The 27,378-nt window shown below is 39.1% G+C and overlaps 2 protein-coding genes across 5 annotated transcripts in view; one reads left to right on the top strand and one right to left on the bottom strand.

Annotated features, from left to right (window-relative positions):
• Positions 1-3,359, top strand: LOC124304104 (protein-lysine N-methyltransferase EEF2KMT). The gene is made up of 5 exons (XM_046762140.1): positions 1-266; positions 2,106-2,261; positions 2,351-2,548; positions 2,650-3,157; positions 3,223-3,359. The coding sequence occupies exons 1-5, from the start codon at positions 183-185 to the stop codon at positions 3,357-3,359; spliced, it is 1,083 nt and encodes a 360-aa protein (XP_046618096.1). The 5' UTR covers positions 1-182.
• Positions 3,349-27,378, bottom strand: part of LOC124304096 (MICAL-like protein 1) — a 26,281-nt gene continuing 2,251 nt past the window's right edge. The window contains exons 1-11 of one of the 4 annotated variants that reach the window (XM_046762123.1): positions 25,950-26,140; positions 20,598-20,879; positions 16,139-16,317; positions 12,854-12,945; positions 5,296-7,091; positions 4,936-5,164; positions 4,534-4,854; positions 4,300-4,435; positions 3,978-4,209; positions 3,780-3,892; positions 3,349-3,695 (exon numbers count right to left, since the gene is read on the bottom strand). In XM_046762123.1, the coding sequence (XP_046618079.1) occupies positions 3,508-3,695; positions 3,780-3,892; positions 3,978-4,209; positions 4,300-4,435; positions 4,534-4,854; positions 4,936-5,164; positions 5,296-7,091; positions 12,854-12,945; positions 16,139-16,317; positions 20,598-20,749 (3,438 nt within the window). In that variant the 5' untranslated portion in view covers positions 20,750-20,879; positions 25,950-26,140 and the 3' untranslated portion in view covers positions 3,349-3,507. Of the gene's footprint in view, positions 3,715-3,779; positions 3,893-3,977; positions 4,210-4,299; positions 4,436-4,533; positions 4,855-4,935; positions 5,165-5,295; positions 7,092-9,802; positions 9,857-12,853; positions 12,946-16,138; positions 16,318-20,597; positions 20,880-25,949; positions 26,141-27,378 lie in introns of those variants that run through there. The other 3 variants (XM_046762122.1, XM_046762124.1, XM_046762125.1) reach the window with 3 other exon arrangements.

The following is a 27,378-nucleotide window of genomic DNA, read 5'->3' on the forward strand; positions in this document are numbered from 1 at the left end:
CTTTACCGACGAGTAGTCGTAAGTTTTGAATAGTATAACCTCTTAATACGAACCGTCAAGTGACAGCTACACGTGGTAGATAAAATTACGGCAAATGATTAAAATTAACAATTTAAGAAACGAACATTTATCCCGCAAGGACGCGAAGCAAATTCAATCAGGTGTTTCATTGGGTTGTCATAATGGTGGAGAGAGGTAATATCGACCTAAACTTCGTTCAGAGACAATTTCTTGCCTGTACGCCAATAAACAAACTGAGATGGAACGTGAGTACATAACTGCTACTTTCTCAGCCTTAATTTTATACTTTAAGGAAGAGTCAATTAGGCTGTAAACAAAATAGCAGGGGAAGAAAGATAATTTTTTAGCAATTGATGCAAGTTTGCCAAAAGCGCTCTCTGCACATATTCGCATGAGGAAAATAGTAGCAAGGTAGAATGGTCTATGAATGCACTGAATTAAAGTGAAGCACAAAATCAAATCATGCGACTTACCAAATCTGCCGACCGCTAAGTGCATTTGGCATTTTACTGCAGAGCTGAAATGTGGGAAGAAAAAATTGTAAGCCGATGTTCAACTATCATGAAAGTCTCTCACGACAAAATATGAAAAGAATTTTAATGAGATTGTAATAATCCTTTTTCTATAAGTTATACTATACTGCTTGTAAGTGAAGATTTTTTTTAAATCAGGAAAAACTGGATCGACAAAAAATCTTACCACGTTAACGGCTCTCGACGATTCATTTTTATCCCTCTGCATCATTTCGAAGTATTGTAATCCACTCATGAACAGCACTTACACTTTGTTCACTTCAATTTTAAAATATTTGAATGCATGAAATTTATACACTTGTTTAAAGCACTAGACGTGAAGATTTCGATGTTTGAAAACTAGATCACATTCTTGCGCGAAAAACCGTAACTAACTGAATACGAAATCGAAGAGATCCCTTCAATTAACTCGACGCGACAAAAACACTGCAGGCTTCCTGAATACGCGATATTCGTTTGGATGAATTCTTACCATTATTTACGTTAAAACAAAAACAAACGAGGTTTAATACTTGCATATAAACTCCGCGTACACTATAAACAACACGTTCGTAAGGAGAAATCACTTTTTCTCAAGAAGAATAGAACTTTTCACTTGTATCACATCACCCGGAAACAATCAGCTACGTACCTAAAATCTATATGACGCGAAAAAAAGATTCGCGTCACACCAGAACTTGGTTGCATCCGAGTTATATATTTACGAATATAGGTAGTTACGACTTCGTGTTATATATTAATATTCATCAACATTATTTATTGTTCAGTATTCACGTTACTGACAAATAACGAACCGACAAATGTATGAGAAGGAAATAAGATCTATGAATCCGTTACCGATATATTTTAAACGGCACATCGATGGTCAATTTATTTCTATTAGTCACCTCAACGCCAAACTTGCTCAAACTACACGACGCGATGAAGACGTCTTCGACTGAAAACGTATAATTACACCACTCGATTAACACGTCTTCGACTGAAAACGAATAATTACTTACTTTAAGCGCTAATTTTTTACCCGGATCCAATATCTCAAGAGACAAAAGTTTTGTGCATTTAGTAATATCGTAAATAATGATCCGGGTTCGACACCGACACGCACCTGAACTTGCCGACGTTCCGAACTAAACTAGCGCGCCTCGGCAATTGTTTTGGCGGGCAACCTCTATTAGACGTTCTTTTGTTTATCGTTCGATGATTCTAGAGCGTCGTATACATATCGATTCTCTTCTAATTTCAGACTTGAACGGCTCGCAAAAACGCGCCAATTACAATTCTTTCTATAACTTTTGCCTTCATTGAATGGGGCTTTCGACCCGCTCGAAACGTACATTCGTCACATGAAATATACGCACATCGATAATATATTTAATTTTTTTTCAGCAAGATTTCAGAAGGCTGATCTTCTATACGGTGATTTAGGAAAATAAATGATTAACTCTCGCATTATCGAATATCACTGTTGCTATTGTCAATTTAAAAATTTAACTTCTAAATTACCCAAAAAATTCAATCAGTCGCGCTTGTAATTAGCGTTTTTTATGTCAGAATTTTAGGAACGATACAACTGCAGAGATAATCGAGGCAATGACTCCAGAAATGCAAAGAAAGATTTTAGAAAAAACCGTGAATACCGAACTTGTAAAGAAATATCCGATGAAACGATCTTACCAAAAATCATTTTTGAAACGGCTGATTAACGAGGTTTGCGCAATATTTGTTCAATCATCAATATCAATTCTGGTAGAATGTTAGAGTTGTAATTGACGGAATATTTATTTTTTGTCTATTAGCTGGAAAACCATTGTAACGAAGTCCACGACGAAATGTATAGTACTTATTGTAGTTTGGTATCTTCTGACGATGGAGAGAGTTCGACCCAGTATAGACACTTTTTATACAACGAGAATCCTACTTGTACGAATGCTATCACCTTGCAGGAAAGTGTTAGCATTGTTTCATTAGGCACGACTGGCCTGTGCACTTGGCAGGTAACAATTGGATTAAATCTCGTAAATATTACATAAAAAGTGGCAAATACATATGCAGATATAAAGTAGCAATGCTGTTTCTTACAATTGTTTCAAACCAGGCTGGTTTAGGTTTGGCAGAATGGTGCATGGAAAACAAGGAACTTCTGAGGGGAAGGAAGATACTGGAACTTGGTTGCGGAGTCGGTCTAACTGGTCTTGCCATTATTCGTTCCTGTGCACCAAAAGAATACATATTCTCAGACTTTCATCCTGCCGTTCTTACCATGCTATGCAAGAACATACAAATTAATTTTTCAACGGATAACGATTCCCTATCAAATTGTTACAAGGATGAAAGTAACATAAATCTAAAAATGCATCACAATGGAGTAAACATTGATGTTAGATGTTTACCATGGGAAAAGATTAACGATGGCTCAAATAAGACTGCATGCATTCCTGTTGACGCTGAAATAATCCTTGCTGCCGATGTCTTGTACGATGATAGCTGTTTCCATAGCCTTGCTTCAGCATTAAACCACCTACTGGGAACAAATGGTACCTACGCAGTAGTCGCTGCTACAATTCGAAATACAGACACCATATCAAAATTTACAGAGATATTGGGTAAGTAGCCACTGAAGGTATTGCCAAGTGTTTATTAGTAATTTCGTTACGTTTACCACTTACAGGTGCCCATGATCTGGTTTATCATGAAATGAAGCTCCCAAAACGAGAGCACTTCATTCGCACGGATGACACGCCTATTCGAATGATGAAAATAGTAAATTCTTCATTTACCGTTAATGAAGATAATGTTAAGCTGTAAACATGTCATTTATTATTAAGCTCATAACTATATGATACACAGTCATAAATAATAAAATCTTGTGCAAAAAAAATATATGTATATAAAAGTATTAAATAAAAACTGAACTTATTAGCTCAACGACAAACTAAAGTTGAGATAATATAACTTAAAACCATTTTCTTTTGTGACGTTTTAGCTTCAATTCAGTCTCATCTACATCCTTGTCGGCATCCTTCTTATGGTTTTTCTTCACTTTTTTTTCTTTTACTTTGTCCTTCAATTTTTCCTTCTTGGTAATGGGCAAACTTTGTGAGTCATTGCTACCGCACATCGTTAGATCAGCCTTACTCTTGGCTGAAATATCAAATGATTGCTATATCATTGAAAATAAGGGATAAATTATATTGGCTAAATATAATAACGATCAACAGTTCGTACCGGCAAATATTCCCATTTGCTCATTGATGCTGCGATCCTCCTCAACTTCCCTGCGACGATCCATCTCAAGGCACTCAACAATTTCGTTACGCCGTTCCACAATTTCCACCAATCTGTATTAGCATTAGATAATGTTACTACTGACTAACACTACGAAATTGATTCGTTACAAGTTGTAGATAGGTATTGTTTTCAAACCTCTGTATCAGCACTTCTTCTCGTTGCTTATCGGAGTCCGTTTTGGTTGCTTCTGGTTGACTCATCAAGCACCGAATTTGATACTCTACATCTGCATGTTCTTCCTCCAGTCGTTGTTGCCTACGGAGTAACATAAGCTCAGCTTGTCTTCTGAACAGTTCATTCTTTTCATTCACTAGTGCAAAGAGTTCCAAAACCAATTCCTCCACATCCACACGTAAGCTTGTCAATTCTGTAAAAAAAGCTCATTAATTAGACTCAATTTAAATTTAAAATGAGACACAAAAATGGCAGGACCCATCGTTCACAAAAAAATACGTACCTTCATTTTCTTGCCCAGTTTCGCACTTATCCCTGATCAACTGTTCGAGTCTCACACCTTGTTTCTCCAGACCTTGTTGCTGTAATTCAATCTCATCCAGCTCTAATTTTACATCCTTTATGGACATGACTTTTATCTGAGAGTACAGGAATGTTGACAAGAAATTAAAAAATAGAAACCTTATTTGCGATATTACGTAAACAACATTTCAAGATTGGATTGTGACTAACTTACTTTTCTTTTATGCGGAATTGGTCGCGGTGGCGCAGGACCTTTTTTTCTCTTCCATTTTCCCTGAGCACTTTTATCCACAAAGGCTGCAGAGTAGTGTTGACCGCGTTCATCGGTGTCAGGTATGTTGAATAAGCTTTGCCGATTTCTGTTGGTTTCATCTTTACTGCTCTTCTGATCATCCCAAATACCGGATCGTCTCTCCTCCGCATTTTTCTCCTCAGAAGAAAATAGATCTGTGATGTTTTGTGGCGTACTTGTGAATATTGGCGGTGGTGGCGCCGGTTTAGTCTTTCGAATGCGTGGCGTGCGTAAAGGAACATCCTGAAATATTTTTAAGTATGGTAATAAATCACTGGAATTTGAATACATGATCAATCGCGCAAGCTATTGTTAACAACTTACAGTTGCGGATTGTGAATCATCTGGCGATTGTAAAGTAAGGGTATCAAAAGTGGAGGTAGCGGAGAACATTTCCTGAGCCATAGGCGGTGGTGGCGCTGGTTTTTTCTTGCGATAAGTACCACCCGGCGTAATCAATGATCCCGCACTTCCTATAGAAGTGTTGGAAGCATAATGTCCTCCACGATCCAGGGAGGTCTTTCGTGGTACAGGGCTGGGCTCTGGAGTTAGTCTATAAATTAATATTAAACCATCAACTTCAGTAAAAAATAAATACTGGTCAAGAGGTAAAATTTTTAAATATACACAGATTTTTCAGTACCGAGTAATAAATCAGCTCATGGATTGAATACTCAGACTTACTTCTTTGTTCTTGGCTTCGGTACTGGCGTACCCTTATCAATGTTGGTCCCTGAGTTATCTTCGTCAGTTTCACAATCCTCATCGTCGCTCCAAAAGGGATTGAGATTTATTTGTGGCGCTTGAAGGCGTCGCCTGACTGGAGGCTGCGCACCCTGTGTATTCTCAGTCTTATTAACAACCGAAGAACTGTTGCGTGCAGCTGGACGCGGGGGAACAACTTCCTGGTCATTCTCATTTTCGTCGTCACTACTGCCGAAAGGATTAGTAGATACATATTTATCAGACTTATTATGAACCGCTGCGGGTCGTTGAGGGATTTCTTCCTTGATTTTGCCATCTTCATCACTGTCATCACTTTGAAAGGGGTTCAAGTCTTCTGGGTAATCACCAGAGGTACTCAAATCTACACCCGACACATTAAGTAGACTGGTAGTGTTTTGGATTTTAGGCACCTGAGCATCCGTCGTATTTATTGTTTCAACACTATCTGTCGACGATTTTGCATCGTAAATTTTGAACGATTCGTGCTCAACTACCTCGACATCATCGGAGGTATCCAGTTGTGAAATCACGGGAGATTCATTTTTCTGTTGTTTCGATATTGGATCGGATTCTTGAGGACTTCCAATATTCCGATCATTTTCTTCCATGTCGACAACTTCCTCAATCTCCTTTTCCCTATCTTTCCTCTTTGTCTTCTTACTCGATAGAACAATATTATTTACAGAAACAGAATTTGGTTCATTTGCTCTCTTCTCGACAACATCTGGCTGTTTATTATTTTCAAAAATCATCAGTCGCTGCTGAACGAGCGAGAGACGCTGTCCAGCAGATTCGCTGATCCGTGCCTCGTTTCCGCGGGCAGCAAGCGTGTCTTTGGTATCCTCGTTACACATTAAACTTTTATTACTATCATCTAAGTCATGATTCGCGGTGGCAGTTAGACGCTGATTACTAACAACATTATTATAGTTACGACTTAAATTACAATCTGTATTATTTACACCGATCTCCTCCTTCACCTCCTCCTCCTCTTCTTCCTCCTCGTTACGCCTCGGGGTCGTCGTCGTCGTCGTCGTGGCCGCGGGTGAATGCGTTCCTTCTCTACCACCTTCTTCAAATCCGCTGACTTCAATCGTCGGATTCGACGACGACCTTGTCGGCGTAAAAGATGAAGAAGAAGTCGGAGATTCGCACATCGGCTCAGCTACAGACAAACTGCAGCCGAGAAGAACCTCCGAGGTTTTATCGTCCGATTCGTCTGGGGTCCGACGTTCGTTATCTGCAGGATGTTGCGGTGATATCTCGTCATTCGCTGGAGTCGTTCGCGGCCGAAGTTCGTTCGTCGTCACTTCGTTGTTGTCCTCGTTTCCGACAAGCAACTGGTTCGTCATAAAGTTCAGCCTGATTTTCGCTACCTCAGAAGTGACGGCAGAATTGCTCGTACGCTTCGAGCTCTTCTCCTCGTCGCTGAGAGCCCGTTTGTAAGTTGGACTCGGAGGCGGACGATAATCGAGCGGCTCTCTTAATCCGGCCGACAACGCGGTCTGGTTATAGTCCTGGTACATAACCGGAACAGTGGAGACCGTGGCTTCCTCGTCCGGGCATGTCTCGCAGCAGTATTGACCCTCCTCGGTCTCGTAATAATTACCAAGGGTTAGCTGATTGTTGCACCTTGCACACCTGAAGCAGGTCCGGTGGTACAGCGAACGCGAGATCACCAATTTCTCGGCGAGGAAAACTGGCAGACCGCAAACGACGCACGGTTCCTTTCTCACCCCCAGACGAACCCCCATCTAAATTAACAAAAAAAGGAGAAAAAAAAACCAAGGATTAGAGAGATTTATTATGTATTAATGAACGTCACTATATACTGTGGGGGAGCACATATAATGAGGGGGGGGGGGGGGGGGGGGGGGGGCACGCAGTGCGTTATTGGAATTTCCCGAAGTCACACGTTCTTTGACGGTTTTTTACATTGGAAATCATGCCTGCACCGTTCGCGTGAAAATGAATACATTTTTTTTTCTCTCTCTATCGGGCGTATATCTTGGTAGCTAAAAAATATCTAGATTCGTTATGCAATTTTCCTTAAAAATCTGTAACATCATTCGGTTTTCACAGCTGCACCTGCAGTGTCAGTTACAATCTTTAGGCGAAAATGTAACACGAAAACGGGGGATCTCTAATAGTTCTGTAAAGTGAGACGTGGATACATATTTACAATGACATAACGTCTGATAATTCTAACGCTGGCACTTGGAGGCGAGTAATTGATTTAGCGCCAACTCGAAATGAATATATTAATACTACGTCTTGGCCCATCGTGAATTCCAATAAGTTGAAGTCGAGATGAAAAAAAATTCCTATAGACATGGTAAAAAATTAAAACCTTTAGAACAATTAAAATATTGTAAAAAAATAAATAAATAAATAAACAAAACATGGAGCGAACCTGGGATTCCAAATCACCAGACACGTCACAGTCTGTATCAGGTATCATAACTACCGTTGAATATTCCTCCTCATGCTGCATATCTTCTGAATATGTATAGTATGTGTATAGTATACAATAACGAGTATTTTTTCATTTAAATATTCATTTTTCGAGTCATGTATGAAAACGTCAATAAAATAATTAACTAGAGCCGAATTTCGTGAAATTAGTCTTATTACTTCAAGGGTCGTTGACATGAAATCTTTTAAATACCGCTCAACTATCAAAGGCAACAAATACGACTGTTGTCCAGTTACAACAAGCGCGAGGAAAAATACGGCGACGCGATAATGTTTTTTTATCAAATTATTACAACGCACGTATGGAGTCCGCACACACTTTATACCAAAAATCAAAGTGGCATCAACGACGTCGCGAACGACACACGCGATACTGAATTATAAATAGCACCGCGTGGCTTATGACAGGGTTCTCTTCGTTGCCGCTTCCTATGTGCCTAAGTAAGATTATACGGTGAGTACCTAGTAGGAGTGGTGAGGAGAAAAAAGACCCTACGGAGCGGAGGGGCGCCTCCTCCCTTTCTCTCTATTTCTTTATTTTCAATGGTAGTAATACCCGACCTGACTGCCGCGCTACGGGAAATTCTTAGAATTACATTGCACAAACACCCACCCACCAAGTACATACCTACCTACACCACCTACACCACCTGCTTACATTTTTCAAGTGTGCATAGAGTCAAGTACCGCCTAATCATCGTCTTTATAGCCCGATATAAGAACACTACTTGGCAATTTGAGTAATCAACGACGTATACACCTAACGGAAACAGTTATGCATACAGGAAACTCATCGTCAAGGAGGGAAAATATGTTTATGAATTATTATTTATTTATTTATTTTTTTTGCCAAGAACGGAATGTACATTATTTGTTAAAACTTTGACAACATTTTGTGCATACAATCAAATAATGACAATAATTTCATTGAAATATTTCCTCGGAAAATATGGAAGATGCGCAGATCAGACTGTGTAAGTTCTGGAGGCCACAGTTTTTATCTGAAATCAATAGGGTTTCAAATTTTCTTCTACATGAACCCATCTTCTCCCCGAAAAAATTGCAAACTCGGGTGTTTAAACAAAACGGTACAAAACGACAATTTATTGCCGTTTTTTTTTTAAACAATATTACTCCAAATTTAGGTTCATATAGAAGAAGGACATGTCCTTAAAGTAAACTTGAAACCCTATTGATTTCAGATGAAAACCTGTGGCCTCCAGAATCTAGACAGTCCGATGGTGACCTCCGATGGGTGGCAGTTGCAATCTCCCTTATTTTCCATGGAAATACTTTTAAAAAATTACGATGTTCATTTCAATATATGATGTATAAAATGTTCTCAAAGTATCAATAAATTATGTACATTACTTTATTGCCGGTAAAAAAAAAAAAAAAAAATGTCCTACTACAAATAACCCTGTAAGTCAAATCTATCAACGAATAGATCTCACGTCACAGGTACGCGTAATGTTTGACTCCTAACGTCAATTCTCACTTCTTTGCAACGCCTCTATGTCTAAAATAAAAAATAAAAATTTCTTTGATTTATAATTATTATCGTTATACGCGTGAGAGCGATAAAGTGCAGAACATGTATATGCATAAATGTGAGTATGAGAAACCAATACCGCACCACCATGTATAAATAAACATATAATAAATACCGTAAGGAAGGTGTGACATGCGACGTGAACAGTGTGCGGGATAATAAAGTTGCAGAGAGGTCAGGCGATTTAAATTTGATAGTGTAAACTGTAAGAATAAAAATAAAATTAAATAATGAGCATAAATTTTTCATTTTTTCTTTCTCTCTGCGTACAAGACAAACCGTATGTACAATACCTGACGTTTACAGTAAAAGTTGTGAGCGAAACAATTAATTTAATAAGCATGAAACGCCGCCGCCGTTAGATGTATAAACATTATAGTGCAGAGTGAGAAGTGAGTGAGTGAGTAAGCAAAAACAATAAACAACAAAGCGATTTACCTTCTAGCAGAATATTTCAGGTTTATATTGCCCCATTAAGTCCAAGCTTTCCTCCTGGAGAACAAAAATAAACAGTGAAGTGTTAAGAATTTCGAATGATAGGACAACGTCGTTACAAATGATCGACAATAGCGAACTGAGAATATCGTATCGTATCGGTGTGATTATAACATATTACACGTATGATATAATGCAACGAACGCATGTATACTAACTCATTACATTATACTTCACACATGCGCTACTACGGTAAAAATAGTAATAATAATAATAATAATAATAATAATGATGATGATGATGATGATGACGATGATGATGCTAAAAACGGACAGACGAACAACGAAAAAGAAAATAAAAGACCACAACGTTGTTGAACATACAATATTATAAGGGTACGAGACAAAAATCAGAATGTAAAAAATCAAATAAAACGGTTGCAATTGACGGTGTGAAAAAATTAAAGGACGGACGGATGAATGAATGAATTCGATTTCAACGTTGACGTGAATATTTCTAAATATCGAAGTCTACGTATCTCAAACGCGGAAAAAGGTCTATAGGCCCTATTCTATACACAATTCTGAACCAAAAAGACTGCAACGCATTTTCATTTGATGCAGAAATAAAGAAATGGCATAATCTACGAATTTACTACTGCAATTTTGTAGAATCCATGAAATTTTTTTATTTCTGCGTGAAAGGAAGATGAATTGCCGCGTTTTTGTTCATAATAGCGTATAGAATGAGTCTGTTAAGACCTTTTCCGTGTTTGAAACAAGCGTACTTGAATATTTCAATATATGTACAACAACGTCGAAAACAACCAGGGCACTCCGTCAAAATCTGTAATGAAAATCATACAAGTACAATCGTATATAACTCGGTATGTACAGAGACAGGGAAATCGAACGACAAAGAATAATAATGTGACGAGGATGCAGAAGACTCGACGGAAATAAAATAATCTCGAAACACGATCCTGCGTATTCGTCGAAATATCTGCAGTCGTTGACAATACTTGGCTCGCAATCAGAACCGCGATAAAGGAAAGTCGTTGGATATATAGCGCACGGTTAACCAGGTGCATACAATATGCTGGCACATATAAACGAACGAGGCAGAGATTATGCACGTAGTGCATGATGGTAAAATTTTCCGGGGCCGCCGTTGAAAGTGGGCTAATTGTAAAATCGTGAGAATAGCAAGAGTAGCGCATGGCATGAAAGGAGCGGGGAGAGAAGAGGGCGGTTACAACAATATACCCGACTACATAACTGAACAAGCTTCCTTCCATGTGAGTGTCGCCGTCTGTATTAAAATCCAAAGTCTAATCCCATTCGATGCCCCATCCGATCATTGGAAAGTTTATAACGCTTATATACGTTCTTCCGTGGTTTATTGATCATGCGATTGAAAGTCAGCTCGTACATCCGACACGTACCCTTACACCTTGTAATATAAATGAAAGGACGGCGTCTATCCTACGCTGTGGTAAGAACGGAACTTTGTTATAAGCGAGAGAAAATTTGATTTTTCATCTTTGAAATGAAAAAAAAAAAAAAAACAGCGAAGATATACGTGATTTCAATTTTGACCTTGAATAATTTTTAGTAAATATTTGTGCTATGGAAAAAATTAGAAGACCTTTGTTGCGGAGCATTAAATTATACCCTACAAAAATGGGAGATTTATGTACCTTCCCCTAAAATTATTATCGCGTTATTCATTAAATGGAAAATTGCTGTCAGGAATCACTAAATATTGAAATTATAACAGACATCTTATTTCCTCTTCCTGCAACTATCAAACGTGTTGACTTTGAAAAAAAACACAAACAAATGGTGGTTTTTTTTTTATTGGACCACCCTAATGTGTACACCCATGGACTGCAGGACAAGAGAATAAGAATGAGACGATGAGGTGATGGAAGAAGAAGAGGAAGAAGAAGGAAAATAATAAGTCAAGAGGTTTGAGCCGGGTTTATGCGTACTCGTTCCGACTGCTAATAAGCGGCGACGAAACTTGTACCGTTATCTCAACATGTACCCACCTAGGTATGTATGTACGCGTATTTATGCAGGTAAGCATTTCCTTTACGGGTATAATAACGCGTTTAAGTTCGTACATTAAGTGAACGGTGGAAATATATCACCATCAAACTCGTTGTTTTGACCCTGAGGACCGCCAGGCGAGGACGAGGCCTTGTTAGAAATGTTGAACGCCGTTATATTTTTACTACCCAAAAAAAAAAAATAGAAGCGAAGCTTCTTCGTCAGATTCGGTTGATTTAAATCTATACCTATATCGTGAAGATTGAATGAATTTTTTTCTTTTTTTATTTTTTTATCGTTAAGGAAAATCTAAAATCGTTAAACCACCAGATATTATTACGATAATCTAAGCTTGTAGGAAGTTGTAAATTAAGCAAAGCGTTTGTGAGGGGAAAAAAAAAATACAACGACGATTACTGAACCGTGTAAAATTGAAGGGGGATAAGAAGACGAAGTAAAAGTATAATGTTTATTTTCATAGAATGAAAGAATGAGAATCGTGGTATGAGTATGAGAAGATCCAGGGTATCTCTGCGGCATGTAACACGAACCTTAAAACATACGATAACGATGTGAGTTATATGAATAATATGTGAAGATGGTTACGTAATGGCCTGCTGTTAAAAGGGTACCCAAGCATAGTTTATCTTCTTCCCAGTGATATTATTATCATAGAATATAACGAATCGACGCTCGAACGTTTTTCACAAAATAGAAAAATAATAATAGTAATAACAATAATTCCTTGCTATAATATGAATATTTCAGTACCTACTGCGGCGTCGCGACCGGAAGTTCTCAGTCTCGCACAGAGGATAAGAACGGTTCGTTTCAGGCGATTAAACGAGAGAGAGAAAAAAAAAGAGAGAGAGAGGAAAGAAAGTAAAAAACAAAAAGAGTCAAGTTGTTGGAACGTTATTGTAAATAGGAATGATCGAAGGTTGATTTATGTAGTTAATATATTTTAAATCATAGACTATTCGCACGTAATAAAACTTACCTTGGGTTGGGGGCTACCGGAAACAGACGCGAGCCTCGCGTCGGGTTCTTCCTTGCTGGTTCTTTTAAGCGCCGAACGACTCGGAGATAATCCTGAAAAAGAAGAATTCGAGTATTGTTTTTAAGGGTAAAATAAAATAATGTGATATATACTGTAATAATTCCTTAATTAAAAATACTCTCATTATTCAATAGTCGTGTTGTTACGATATATCGTAAATGAGAATTATTATTACATCACGAGAGCGAGTTTCCGTCGTTCGCCACTAGATCTATCACTCGCACTAGAGCGTTACGCAAACAATTATTTTTTTTCTCCCTACCAACGCAACGCACATAATTCAACTCGACTCGATTCAAGTCATGTGAGAAACTCCAGATTTTTTTACATTCGGTAAAATAATTATCTACCGCACATACATAATACATAAACAGGACACGAGAGATTTAATGATTTGTACAGACTTTCTACTTATTTCTTTTGATATATGGATAATGTTTGTACAAAGAGAAGAGATAATCTAATGCAGGCGGTATCTTGTCTAATCATGCGTTTGAAGGATTGACTGTATCCGACATTAATTGGAGTAATAACTGATAAAATGAGTACGGAAAAAATCACTTTAATCGCTATATGAGACTTCTGGATTTTCGAATACAATCAACGTCCATTTCTCATGTTCCCGATTAATTTCAAGCTAGCCATTTATGACATATTAGACCGAGAAAAGAGTTTATTTACCATTAACGAAACGTACCTTTGGATATGAATATGGTAAAATAAATTTTTCGTTATTATTATCAAATTTTAGTTAAGCCAAACATACTCTTGACGGCACAAAATTAAACTCTTTTTTCAGTGTATATTTCTGTAACTGATATCGACAATCAATTATAAAAAAACAAGTGAAAAAAGTAATATCTATAGTAACAAGAAGAAAAATAATCAATAGTGAGTAAAAAGGGGGGAAGAAAAAAACCGAAAATTTTCACACGATCAGCATCTTCTGCAACAATAATTTATACACTGCAATCACTTGGGTGAAATATTTGCACACGTGCATAATTAATGGGTGTGCAGCAATCGCGTTGTTGTGCTGCAGCGCTGTTCGATGTGCGACGTTCCTATTATATTGCATACGTACGTGTAGATATACATATGCTAAAAATACACAGACACGAATTACACCAATGTATATATATGGGGTATTCCATAACACTTCGACCTGGGTATGACCCTTGACCTTTCAGATTGGGCCCACGATTTTTTAAATAATTGTTCTCACTTTTAAGGGCAATCGGTCCTTTTCCTTAGATGTCTTTAACTTGATTTTAATTTTCTACAATATTTTTTAAAACAATTGTATTGATCAACGCTGAAAACCTGAAAAAAATGTTTCTCAGTATCAAAATTTTTAAGCTCAGAGCCGGAGTGGGAAGATTTTTCCTTCTGGAAACAATGTTCGAAAAAAATTAGAAGCGAGAGTTATTTTACTGTGAATAGTTGCTGAAACATTTTCGTACATCACACCGGATCATTGAAAAAACTTTTCAAATCTTTCGCAAGAGATATTTTCTCTTCTTCATTTTGCTAATAAAAAATATTGCAAATGCGGTAAAATGGTTCCGAAATATCTGAACTTTTCAAAAATCCGATGTGACATATAAAAATGTTTGAGCAACCATCTATAGTAAAATGACTCCCGTTACTAATTTTTTTTTTTTTTTGAACATTGTTTGTAGAAGAAAAAATCACCCCACTCCGGCTCTAACAAGTTTAAAAATATTGATATCTGACACACGATTTTACAGAATGTTTCAAATTTTTAAATTGTGTCGATCTATAAAACGGACTTATAGAAAAAATTGTAGAAAAAACAAATCGTGTTAGAAAAAAAAAAACCATTCACGAAAAAAACCAGAGTTCCTTTAAAAGTGAAAACAATCGTATAAAAAATGGCCGGCCAAATCCGAGAGGTCAAGGGTAGAAGTGGTATGGAATGGCCTATACGTAAATTATATATACAGGTATCGATACTCGTACATGAGAATCTGTACACGAGTATTTTGCTGCAGAGAGGAGTTAGCGCGAGGAATAGAGTAATAATTATTACATAAATGCGTCGATAAGAGAAAGCCAAGGAGATAGCCTGCAGCAGCAACAGCAGCAGCAAAAGGACATTGCTATACGGCCATCAAACATCTGCACGGACATACATGTACAATTATATACACGCACATGGCGCATGGAGACACGACATAGCCTGTGGCCTATTTAACAAGTAGCAACTTGGCTTTGCCATCAGCTAAAACTCCTCTCGCAATTCCGTATCTAGGAGCTGACTTTACTTATACCGACACACAAAACGCTTCTTAGTTGTCGGCATGCGAGAGGCTAATAATTATCTAAACGTTCGTTTTTGTTTATTTATTTTTTTTTTTTTATCACCGACTCCCGGAACGGAGAAGGCAAAGAAAAAGAAAAAGTGACACTCGCGAGAGAAACATTTTCAGCGTTAATAATCAAAGTATACCGCGGTCAATCATCCGAAACGTTTTTCATCCGTAACTCCTTCAACAGGACTGCGACAATTTTGCTGAAATAAAATTCTCCGTCTTTTCTCTCATATTTTCCGTAAAAAAAATTCATAATTCCCTCACGTTTTCCCACGAAACTATATTGTTAGATATCGTTGAGCAAAAAACACATCGTATTAATTCCTTTCACGCGGACAATTAGAAATTGAACAAATATACCACTTCCAAAAGTTAGCTTAGCTCAAATTACGAAGCATATCGAAAGTTTTAAAACGATGTATAAAAAAAGTACGTCTTTCCAAATGGTTCGTCATAATTCCCTGACTATTCCCGGTTTTCCCAGTCCTTCGCTACGCTGTTCAAGTTTATTCTCAAAATACATCTCCTTGATCAATTGATGCATCGATCTGTGCGTAGATACAAATCGACTGCACATACTTTTCGGCATACCGATCGCACTCAGCGTGATATGTAGGACCCGGATAAATGTCTATTAAAAATGACAAGATATGTACATACGATATAGACTAATGGTGAAAATATGGAGTAAAAAATAACAGATACCGCCTGCGTGATATAACAAACAACAACATAAATTATGTCAAAATATAAAGTGTATTCCACTGGGCAATAGTTGTTATTCTTCGCTCCATATTTTAGTGTTCCAAGTCTACATTATGCGTATATATTTTGTCATTCTTAATACACATTTATCCGGGCCTTGGCGATAAGTATCACTTCGACTCACCTCCAAAGGTTTGATAAAACTGCGAGAGGTAGGTGAGAATCGAGAGACGATCAGGTACGGCGCAAGAGGCCATATCCTCGGCGTCGAGAAGGGCGGGTATCCCGAGATGCTGTTCAGCCGTCCTGAACGCGAGCTCGTTGTTACCGTAGACATCATCTTTGTTCAACGAGTTGAAATCCCTGAAAATATACATACATACATACATATATACATACATATGATAACGAAGGTGAAATCAATTATCCGTATACATTATATACCTGTACGCACGTGTATAATAATAATAATAATAACAATAATAAATACCCTCCGCAATAGTTCAAAGATAATTACAGTATAGGTGTACATGCACGGTGATCGAGAACGGATTATTATAAATTTTTCTCCATTTTCTACCAGATACCCTATCATTTCTGTGTTCGATTACTGTCTCTGAAAGTATACGGAGAGATGGAAGAAAAGGGCATTTTACTGAGAACAGCAGGAAAAGAGAGACACGTCAAAGTTTTTGGTTTTAAAAAATACCCCTGTCAACTATATTTTTTACTGTAAATGCACCAGATTTTGTTGAGTCTGAAGTTAGCAACGTTAACGTAACGAACGTTATGCTTTGTTTTCTTTATCATGATTTACTAAATTTCAGACATACCCAAAGGTGCAAAGTAACGATTTTTCCTATGTAACGTGCATCGTTACAGTAACGTGACCAACTTCATCCTCATCAAATTTTACTCTGCACACAGTGGTTTTCACTGTTTTCATAATAAATTCTGCATTTTTGAGACCTATATTTTAGCAAAAAACCTGAAGGGTTCCTCTTTTCATACAGTTCCGAGTAAAATATGCACTCTTATTCTCTCCGTGTACGCATATAGCTATTCTATATTACGTATCCAGATGCACGTGCATTATACCCATGTTGTACCTACGCGTATCTTTATTACGCACATTTTTGTCGCCAATCTAGTTTCTAGTTTCTTTGTTTCTGTTGTTTTGTAAATTATTATAATTATTTTAGTTTTTTATTTAATTTTTTCTTATTTTTCTTTCCAACTTGCTAGACAGGGGCGACCGTTACACGTGCATGATATATGCGTAAAAAGAGAATACGTTATACGGAGCGCGGTAGGCGGCGGCAATCGCGGACCGGACGACACGGTATTATAACCGGCTCTTCGGCTCCGTAATCGACCGACAAACCGACCAACCGACCGTCCGATCCAACGGGGTACAATACAACACAACGACGACGACGACGACGACGACGGTGGCGGGGATCGACCGATGACTCAGAGCCGGAGTCACCTAGCACCTACGGTAGACGAGGAGGAGGCAGCCACACCCCGTCGAAACGCTCAACTGCAGATAAATCGGGAATCGAGAGATGAGAGAAACAAATATTTATATGTTGCATAAATTTTGCAAACGAAACACGCGATACAATATCAATTTAGGCGATCAGAGCAACAATTATAATCATTGTCTTACTAACTAACTACCTGTTTGATGTATCAAGTGAAAGATAAATGATTATTTCCCCCTGAAATTTAACAATATTGCGAATGAACCTATGAATTATCGAAATACTTTTCCTCTATTAAGACTATATACTGAAATTTACGAAATTTTGGTTTCGTATACACCGTTTCAAAAAGACACGAATCAAGCGATTAATCGATTAATTCTTACCGATTCAATCGAGTCGTGTTTGATTATTTTTTTTTTTTTCGACTCGATTAATCGATGCATCGATTACTTTTGGCCTAGTGCGGGGGAGAAAAGGCAGAGTCAAAAATTATAAGTAAATGTAAATCTTGAAATAGATTTTCAAAATATTATACCCCGTGAGAATTTGTTTATTTCTATGCACCCGAGAGAGGCCTTGAATCTATACGCACATAATTTACTTGCACGCAGGAATGACACAAAGAAAGTAAAAATTAATTAATCGTGCGCCTGTAATATTTCCGCCACTAAAAGTAAACATTGCAGAGTGAACAGCGAGAAAATTATACCAAGGGAATTTCTTATACAGAGAAAGTCGGAAATATAACCGTGCGCAGGTTGTTCAGGGACTCTTGTTCCCGTTTCCTTCGACACTGCAATGCACGACGCTTCATTGTTTGCGCATAGCGTATATATATATATACATATAATATAATAATGTGAACGTAACACCTATTATGCGACGTATAATAATACTCGACGCGAGTATATCGCGTAGAAAGGCGATATTTACGCGTGGCAGAGTATGTGAATATTATAACATATAGGTAACGACAATCTCTTTTAATTTTCCATTCCCTTTTCTCCCCTATGAGATCCCTTCGCGATGCAGTGCGAAGCCAGACAAGATTTTCACATCCCCGTTTATTATGGATATACCTATATACGCGACGTAAGGCTTCGTTTCGCGTTACTCATTTTTGTTTCTCCCTCTGCAATTTGAAAGAAAAGAATGAATTTTTTCTCCCATCTGTAAGAGCCTTTGAATTTATAATACCGTATGCATGTACCGTACAATCCCGTGTGTCAAAATGTAAAGTCAGTGTACAGGTGACAGCAAAGAAATAAAAAAAAAAAAAAATTAAGGAAAGAGGAAGAAAAACACCGTGAACGACCCAATTCGCGATTTTCCTCCTCTCTGCGTCTCCCGAAAACCTTACGTAATTAATGAACGGCCCCGAGGTGGGTCTCCTGTTCACGAGGCGTGTAGCTGACGACGGTTTTTAATACGCATACTATACAGGAGGTGAAAAGTTGACCTAGTTTTCGATCAACCAACGACAGCGCGATAAAACACGACTATATATGTATCATCGGTAAAAACCGAGGAAACAGATCGTGAAACTACAAGGTGATAAAAAGAACAAGTTAAAAGGAATAAATTTAAAAGAAGAAAAATAAAATAAAATAAATAAGAAAGGCGAGAATCGAGTGAATTTCCCGGTTGATCGGGATCGGATCCGTGCTACAAGATAGTCGCGAATCGTGAAACGGCACGCGCGTCCCGGTCATTTACGAGCTGTTGCGCAGCACAGCGGATTATAAAAAGGAAAAATAAAATGAAAATGCGGATTTGTGAATCAAACGATAAAGGATATGAGTGTGTCTGCGCCTGTGTGTCTGTGTGTGTTCAAATAGCCGGTGGATATAACGAGAAGTCCGCGATCGGCGCGTCACACTCCGTTCGTCAATTAGACCCGGTCGCGCTGGTGCAGCGTTTCTACTACAAGCGTATAAGAATCGGATCGACTCGGAACGTGCAGCTGCCGCGGTGAAACGAAACGGATCCTCTCGCGATCGAACATTTTTCCATTTGGATTACGCTTATCGCGTGGGTTTATCTTCGGCGAGTGCACGCCGCTGCTGCAACGGAGAATTTTGCAATAGTTGCAAACACAGCTCGATGTTTCGCCTCCCCTCGATTCCTCCGCCGAGAGAGAGAAAGAGAGAGAGAGAGGAAGGCGAAAGGTCGCGCCATCAAGGCCTCTTTTAAGGTCATGCAGTGCTCCTAACTTTACCGATCTTTTTCGACGATTTTCGGGATACGAGTAACTTTTCTGAATTCCGTCACATAAGAGCGATGCACTGTCGAAATTTGAAACCTTACCGTTGGTTTCTTTATTTATGAGGTTACACGCAGTTAGGATTTCTCAAGAATCGATTTTTCTTTTTTTTTTACTTTCACTCTCGTAATGTACAAATATTCAAGTAGATAAAAAGAAAATTTCATGTCGATCCGACAAATATTATCGAAGTTACGCGCACGTTTGCAAAGACACCCCGGAGCGTTTTAAAAGTGCTTGTGAAACTTTGAAAGCGTTTTTTGCAAAACTGTTTTCAAAGTCGGTGTGCGTAATTCCTCGGAAACGGTTGAACCGATCAGTCTGAAATTTTTACGCAAGCTTTATGAATGCATTTATAATCCTTGATCGAAGGTTTTTTCTCTCCGATAGATATTTTACATTCAATAAAAAAATTACGGTGTAAATTCTGGTGGAGAATCGAATTTTTTGTGAAAAGCTGCCGTTTTTGAAGGAAATTAATATTTTGCTTATTCCTTCGATTAAAGACCAGATACAAGAATAAAAAATATCACAATGAGGTTCAATGTTACCCCATTACGTATATAAATTTTTATGTAATTAATAAATTGAGATGTCTGTTCGTGAAAAATCCTTGAAAAATCGCTCTTCTTCGGCCTCCTAACTGCGAACATAACCCAGTAATATAGAAAGAACAGGGATGTGTTTGCTCGGTCTATAAGGGTAGGAGTACTAAATGGCCTTAAGATCTATGAGTTCCGAATCCGATATGTTATACTGCTCTGAAGTGTTGACGAATTTTGAAAATCCATGTTCTTTCCTCCTCTCGCCTCGTTTTATTGTACACGTTTGCGATATCCAGCCTGACACGTGCTACGAGCCGGCTACAGGTTTCGGTTGGTTGGACTCACACAAGATCTGGTCGAAAGTGGTGAATCATGGCGCAAAAGGCGAGTCCGTCGCGCCACGAGGTCGTCATGTTTTGCACGTTGACACCAGGATAGCCTTCGGTTATACGCCGGCACCATAATTCGAGGGCTTTGGTGCCCCGGCGTTCGGCCATCGTTCGCTTCGTTACTCTCCCGGGTTCCTTTTATTGTAGGCTGCAGGGAATTCCCGAACCTGTCGCTGCTCCGGCTCTCTGGACCTCCGATTGTAGGGAAGGATTATTATACACCGATGCGGTATCTTATCTGAAAAAGAAAACACATCTCGTGAGACGACTTGCATTTATGTATTACCGTATACATTCGCAATAAGCGAGCGAGATAAAAAATAAGTTTTGGCACGTTTAGAGTTCTTCTTTCTCAGAATCGTAAAAAAAATTCTATTCTTGTAATCGCTGCAGGCGCATGCAGCTGGATGAGGCGAGAATTTAAATTATTATTTGTTTTGTGAAAAAAAGAAAAAAAAAACAACAACAGAGAAAAAAGTATACAATCAGTCTATAGGTTAAACGGTATTAATTGAGTGCCGTTAACCGCGAGATAGGTCTCCACCTGTAAATACGACGTGGAAACCTGTAGATGTGATAGATTTGCACATAACTATATACCTCAACGCCACCTGTACTTTTATTATATATCATGAATAAATTTTGCCTGTATAAGAGGATAAAGATAATTTCATCGTCGAATTCGTACGATGCAGAGCGAAAAGTTTCACAGACAATTGCGAAATCGAACAAAACTGATGTATATAACATATAATTATTGACTCGGAATTTAGACCGAGGCGAAAAGATAAAAACAAAAAACCGTATTTTGTGTTCATTATTATATAAGGTATAACTATACGAGAAACGTATTCTAAGCTGTGAATTATGCAGAAAAACGCGTGGTCAAAAGAAAAAAAATCATCGCTTGTTAAACACTATATCATAAGTAGGTCTTTCTCGTGGTGTGGATTTTTTTTTCTTTCTTTTTTTCATTCCCCTTTCTTATTCTCGCGTGGCTGACGCATTTGCTGTGTAAAATGGAGAAAAGGCAATGTTAACTTGAGTTAGAAATTTCACCGCGCGTAATAAGTTTAGTTACTTATAATAATATAGGCGTGCATGGATAAATGCACGCCCGGTTGTAAAAGTTTGTTGTATTATATATATACCTGTATGTACGCATATTAAAACACGCAATATCTCTTTTCAAGTGCGCAGCGGCTATAATATTTGCAGAGATAGCTGTTGAGAAGAGCGCTGCCGTTTACACTGCGGCTACAGCCGCAGGGAGAAAAGTAGGAAAAATAAATAGAAAAGAGCCTCTTCCGCGATAGAAACTGTCGACTCGGTGTTATACCTTATATACGCAAGTCAATATTCACCGGAAACTGGCCGCCCGTAATGGCTCGAGTGCCTCAAGCCGGTTCACCGACTGAACGTTGCGACAGGTGCACATCCTGCTATTAAAAGTGACCATTACCGCCCGCATTTGTACCCTCATTAGTAGTCCAACTCCAGGATTTTGACGAGATTCTGCAATAGTTTCGTCCACCATCTTGAATTTACATGAGGTCTGAAGTTAGTAACGCTATTGTAATGATTAGCGTTTTGGAAAATCGTTACTTCACAGTTGCAGGAATGTCGGAAATTCAATAAATCATAATAAGGCAAAATGTATTCATATTTCGAAAACTGAAATACTCGAAAGTAAACTTGCAAAATAGTAATTTTTACCCCCCATTATTTGGTTACGTTACCGTTACTGACTTCAGTCCGATGAATTTATGGGAAAATTCGTTTGTGTGGAATTACTCGCACTACACTTTCAACTTTCGACTAAGAATGGTCAAAACTACACTTGTAGGAAACAAGTTTAATTCTCTACAATTTTAGTAATAGCAAATTTTGTTTCAATTCAACATGACGGCCGAAGCTGTTGCATAATAAGGTTATAGAAATTCTTGATTTAGACCACCAACGACCCCCCACCCCGCAACGATTATAAAAAGAAAATAATGGTATCGAAAAATTGAAAATTCAAATGTACGTACATGTCGACGTTCTGGAGTCTGGTATATAAGATGAATGAAAAAAAAAACGAAAAAAAAAAATCAAACTCGGCGTGTTTCGGTAGCCATTATTATCGCCTCGAAGCTGTTTCACGAGCTTGAAACGCGAATTATCTCCGTACCCTGTAACAATAATTCGCGGTCCTGCAGGGTAGCCAAAAATCATGTTTCATTATAAAGATGATTGTTTCTAAGGAGAGGGAAAACAAGCGGCGTGTATGGGCGAAGAGCCGTGTTTCGGCGTCTCATTACGTGTACTCCTGTATAATACAAACCGTTGTCCTCCCCCCCTGATTCCCAGAACCCAATTTCGAGGCGGCCAAGCCGCAGGTCACGCAATTCGAAGGTTCGTCCCGTCCGACGCGACCCGACGGGAAAAACGAAACGGTAGGTCTCGGTTCCCAGGGATTTTTACTAAGTACATATATATCAGGGTGGTTCACTTTTTATCCTTCTTTTTTTTTTAAGGTACCACTCGAAAAATTTGTGAGAAATACTTGAAAGAAAAAAAAAAAAAAAACAAAAAAAGAAAACAGTCAAACAACGAACCAACCTGATATACACGTACATTTTAGAACCGATTCGCACGTCAACTTTTTCACGGCGACGGTGAAACGGGGCGCAACGATTATACGACGGGGGTTTGTTTCCTTCTTTATCTCTCTACGGCGAGGCAGTATAAGTCGGGGGTCATCGGACAATGGAAAAACCGTGAAGGAACCGTCGGGACAATAGCCGTTGAGCCACGCGGGGCGGAGCACGTAGCCGGTTCACAGGCCCCTCGGTCTTCGTCCGTCCATCCGTCCAGTCTGTATAGAGTTACGAGACTCTGAAAACCTGATCCCCCAGGAACGGTACAAGACCTACACCCATACAGATATATATATATGCGCCTCCGTCTACGCAGTATAGGCAAGCGTGAATAACGGGCAGAGTTTTTCGGCACCGAAATAAGTAACACGGGTTTATTCTATGTATTTTCACTTTCGATCCAGCTGTCTTGTGCCGAGACACGGCCTTGTGTTGCCGTTGATACTTTATTATGGACGCGGTGCAAAATCGAAACTCTTGTACGTTTCGTTCGATCGGGTAAATCTATAGATGAGAAGGAGGAAATACGATTAAAACAACGTCCCCATCCTGACGTGCAGGAAGAAATAGGTGAAATTATAAAATAAACATTAACCCTTTGAGTCACGCATTATTGTCCTGAGTCATCTGTTATGACAAGATAGTGTTCCCTGGTTTTTGGGGTCGCTCATTACGAATTTCATATCAGATATCAAAACTTCAAGATAGCGGACGAAAATTTCATATTTGACCGAATGCTGTCCAAAAAGGCCATGGAGGGGTTTTCGGGATCGCTGATTGGATTCGCTATACTGAATTTTCAAAATCCGATTTCAGATTCGTAATCAGCATCCCCAAAAACTTATAATCTGTGTAAAACACGTGTAAGCGTAGAGGGTTAACTTTCTCGGAAATGAATTATTCCTTCAATTTTCACCATTTTTTTCAATCAATTTGTTTCTAACAATAATAATTAACATTGCATCGCAATAATTACTCTAGAGTATTGAAAACCTGTTGGTATACTGTCAGAAATAGAAAAATACCGCAAAGAAATATGTTGAAAAGTTCTCTAGACGTACAAAACATGGATATAACATAGGTGGTAAGAAGACTTACCACTACGACTCAAAAGGTTAAATCGAACTTGTGAGAAACGAAGTCGAGTAATTAGGTATAACAACTTTCGAAAGATCAAACTGTAGCTCCAGGTAAAACATGCTTTTCTCTTTTCTTTAGGCGTTACAGTTTATTCGAACCACGGAGTTTCTTTTCGAACGAATCTTACAGTCAATTCCAGACTAAAAAAATAACAAATTACTCACAGAGTAAATAAGTACGTGCAATCTCAGCGATATTTATTATTTAATACGTCTCGATATCGGGAGATAACAATCGAACCAACCGAACAATCACTGTGCGTAATAAACTCCGCGCGCGAATTCGTCTGACTGATAAACCGCACTTTACTTCCTTAAAAGAATTGTTTTTTGCGACGTCAGTAGACAAGTTACGCGTGCTGCTGTTACGTAGCGACTGACTGATTGTGAAGGAAAAAAACACCGCTCCAAATTTGACCGTAACGCCGCCGCGTCGAATTTGCGTTACAATTGGTTAAAATTAGTCATACTCGATCCGAATAACGAAGTGCACGGACTTACAACCTGCACCGATTTTAGTTGGGTTAGGTTAAGTTACGTTGAATTAGGTTAGGTAGGAGATCGCCGTTGAGATAAGTGAGTTAAGTTAACGGTGGTCAAGACGCGTAATACACGTGTACATGTATAGATTATTATTTATACGATACGTAGTAGAAAAAATTACGGGTGCCTACAATCACCGATGATATACGATCAGTACTTCGAGACAAGCGTATTTATCATTATTCTCTGCTTATTTCAGCACGCTTAAACGCAAACAATGCAGGTATGGCACGTATACATTATATGCGTACGGTATAACGTAACTACACGAAAGAATGTGCTCGCGTGTAAATTTTCGGAAGAAAAACTAGAGCGTGGAGTGTCATCGAGAGAAAGGTGTGTAGAAAATAAAAGAAAATCAAGAAAATAAACACTTATTTCACACTCTAAAATCGTGCGCTGCAATATCGCGGAGAAAAGTAGTGAAAAAAATCACCTCGAACAGTTCGACGGAGGACAAAATTCGTAAAATGCGTAACCCGACAGTGGCAGTAGCAGCAGCAGCTGACGGGGCTGTTTTTTAACCGAACAAAACGACACAACGCGATGTCAAGGAGTAAAAAGTGAACACACGATTCGCCGCGGCGTAAGTATGTATGTAAAGATGATATATACCGTACGAGCGGGTCCTACCGTCCCCGTTCGGTTTGCCCTCTACGCCGATTATACCCGAGGATATATACCGTGGGAAAGGATCATCGGCGTGGATGTGAGGTGAGCAGTGAGCGAGAACTGGGTGGCAGATACTTACAGAGGCAACGGAAGGGAATGAAGGGATCAGCAGTACTCGAAGAAAGAGAAAGAGAAAGAGAAAGGGGGGGAGAGAGAGAGGCTCTCCCGTATTGTCCGCGTGTTCGGCCGATGAATGTCTGGTGAACGAATGGCCGGACCTGCGATCACGCTGTCATTGATAATATCGAGGAACACAAGTGAGAATGCTAACGTTAGTTTCGTGATTGTCGTGTCGTTTATACTCGCACTTACAGCTATAATAATTCGTGTCATCGGGGATCGATGTCGTTCGTCCCTGTTCGTCGCAGCGCCGGCACCACCACTTGTTACTTGGCGGCTGGGAAAGGGAGGTTCGTAAACTCGTAGCTCGAAGTTTCGGATCCTGAGAGTCCTGGGACCGCACACGCGTGTCCTGATACGATACTGAAAGACCGCGCGTCACTACTGCAGCACCAAGCTGCTGCTCTCCCGAAGCTAATTTTCCCCTCACCACGCTACCGCCGCCGTGAGAGAGAGATAGAGAGAGAGAGAGAGAGAGAGAAAGAGAGTTTACCTGACTCAGGCGCCACTTGCGGTTCTTCGCTATGTGTCTAATTTTTTGTTCACCGTATTTACCGTCCGAGCCACTCTCTTCTTCGAACTGGCTGGTTAGGCTGGGTCGGGACTTGTGCCGATAACGGCCCACGCCCCGCCATCTGTACGCCGAGTTCTAAAACCACGGTACCTTTCGTCGTTTGTTTTGTTTATTTCGTGTTTGTGATCACCGATCTCAATGATCGTTTCGTGTCAATGACGAACGAGACCCGCAACGATACACCCAGATACACCGCACCTGCATCCTCGATGAATACCCAAAAGAAATAAGAATGAGACGAAGAAATGCAACAATTTAGTCTTCCCCCAACGGCGATTCTTTCGTTATGTACCGAAACAGAGAAGAACGCTACTCTTTATGATCGTATCTTCGGCTCTTCACCGTCTGCGGTTGGTTAGGTCATCGCTAAAGTAGGCGGAGGTATCACCGACGCATTGTGATGTATGTACGTATACCTATAACGTACAACACGTGTACGAGACTCGAACGCCTTGAGCCTCGGCTCACTCAGCTTCCAGGATATTATATGCAGTGTGTATATATAGGTATATGTCGGCGTGTGTATATTTATTATTCCGTTGCCGTTTGAGAGTCGAAAAACAAAGGTGGGTATTGTGCTCGACCGTTGCTGCAGGATGAGACTGAAGTAAGTAACGTCAACGGGTAACGAAACATCGATGAGAAAAATTGTCATTTTTAAATTTTATATATACCCATACAAAGAGGTTTTCAAGTAGTCGGGCTTTCAGAATATTAATAAATTTTTCCCTATCGTATGATTTAATGAATTTTCCGACATTCCTGCAACTGTGAAATAACGATTTGTCAAACCGTTAATCGTCACAATAACGTTATAATAACCTCAGCCTCATTGCCACGCGTTATCAAGCACACGTGATGAAATCCTCGTAAATTGGCATCGTCATAACGATATATTTCTCCGTTTGTTCCGCCTGCAGCCACTGTCTTATACAGAATTAATTAAATCCTGGGATACTTAAAATTAGTCGAGTCGCTTGCTCACAGCTGCGAGGTATCAAACTCTTCCATCTATTGCGACTCGATTTGACGTTCGCGCGTCCCTCG

Source organism: Neodiprion virginianus, chromosome 4 (genome assembly GCF_021901495.1).
Source record: "Neodiprion virginianus isolate iyNeoVirg1 chromosome 4, iyNeoVirg1.1, whole genome shotgun sequence".
NCBI lineage: Eukaryota > Metazoa > Arthropoda > Insecta > Hymenoptera > Diprionidae > Neodiprion > Neodiprion virginianus.

Coding starts and splice junctions, on each gene's coding strand:
- LOC124304104 (XM_046762140.1), top strand. CDS start 183: ATGGTGGAGAGAGGTAATATCGACCTAAACTTCGTTCAGAGACAATTT. Junction 2,262..2,350: donor TGAAACGGCTGATTAACGAG/GTTTGCGCAATA, acceptor TTTGTCTATTAG/CTGGAAAACCATTGTAACGA. Junction 3,158..3,222: donor AAAATTTACAGAGATATTGG/GTAAGTAGCCAC, acceptor TACCACTTACAG/GTGCCCATGATCTGGTTTAT.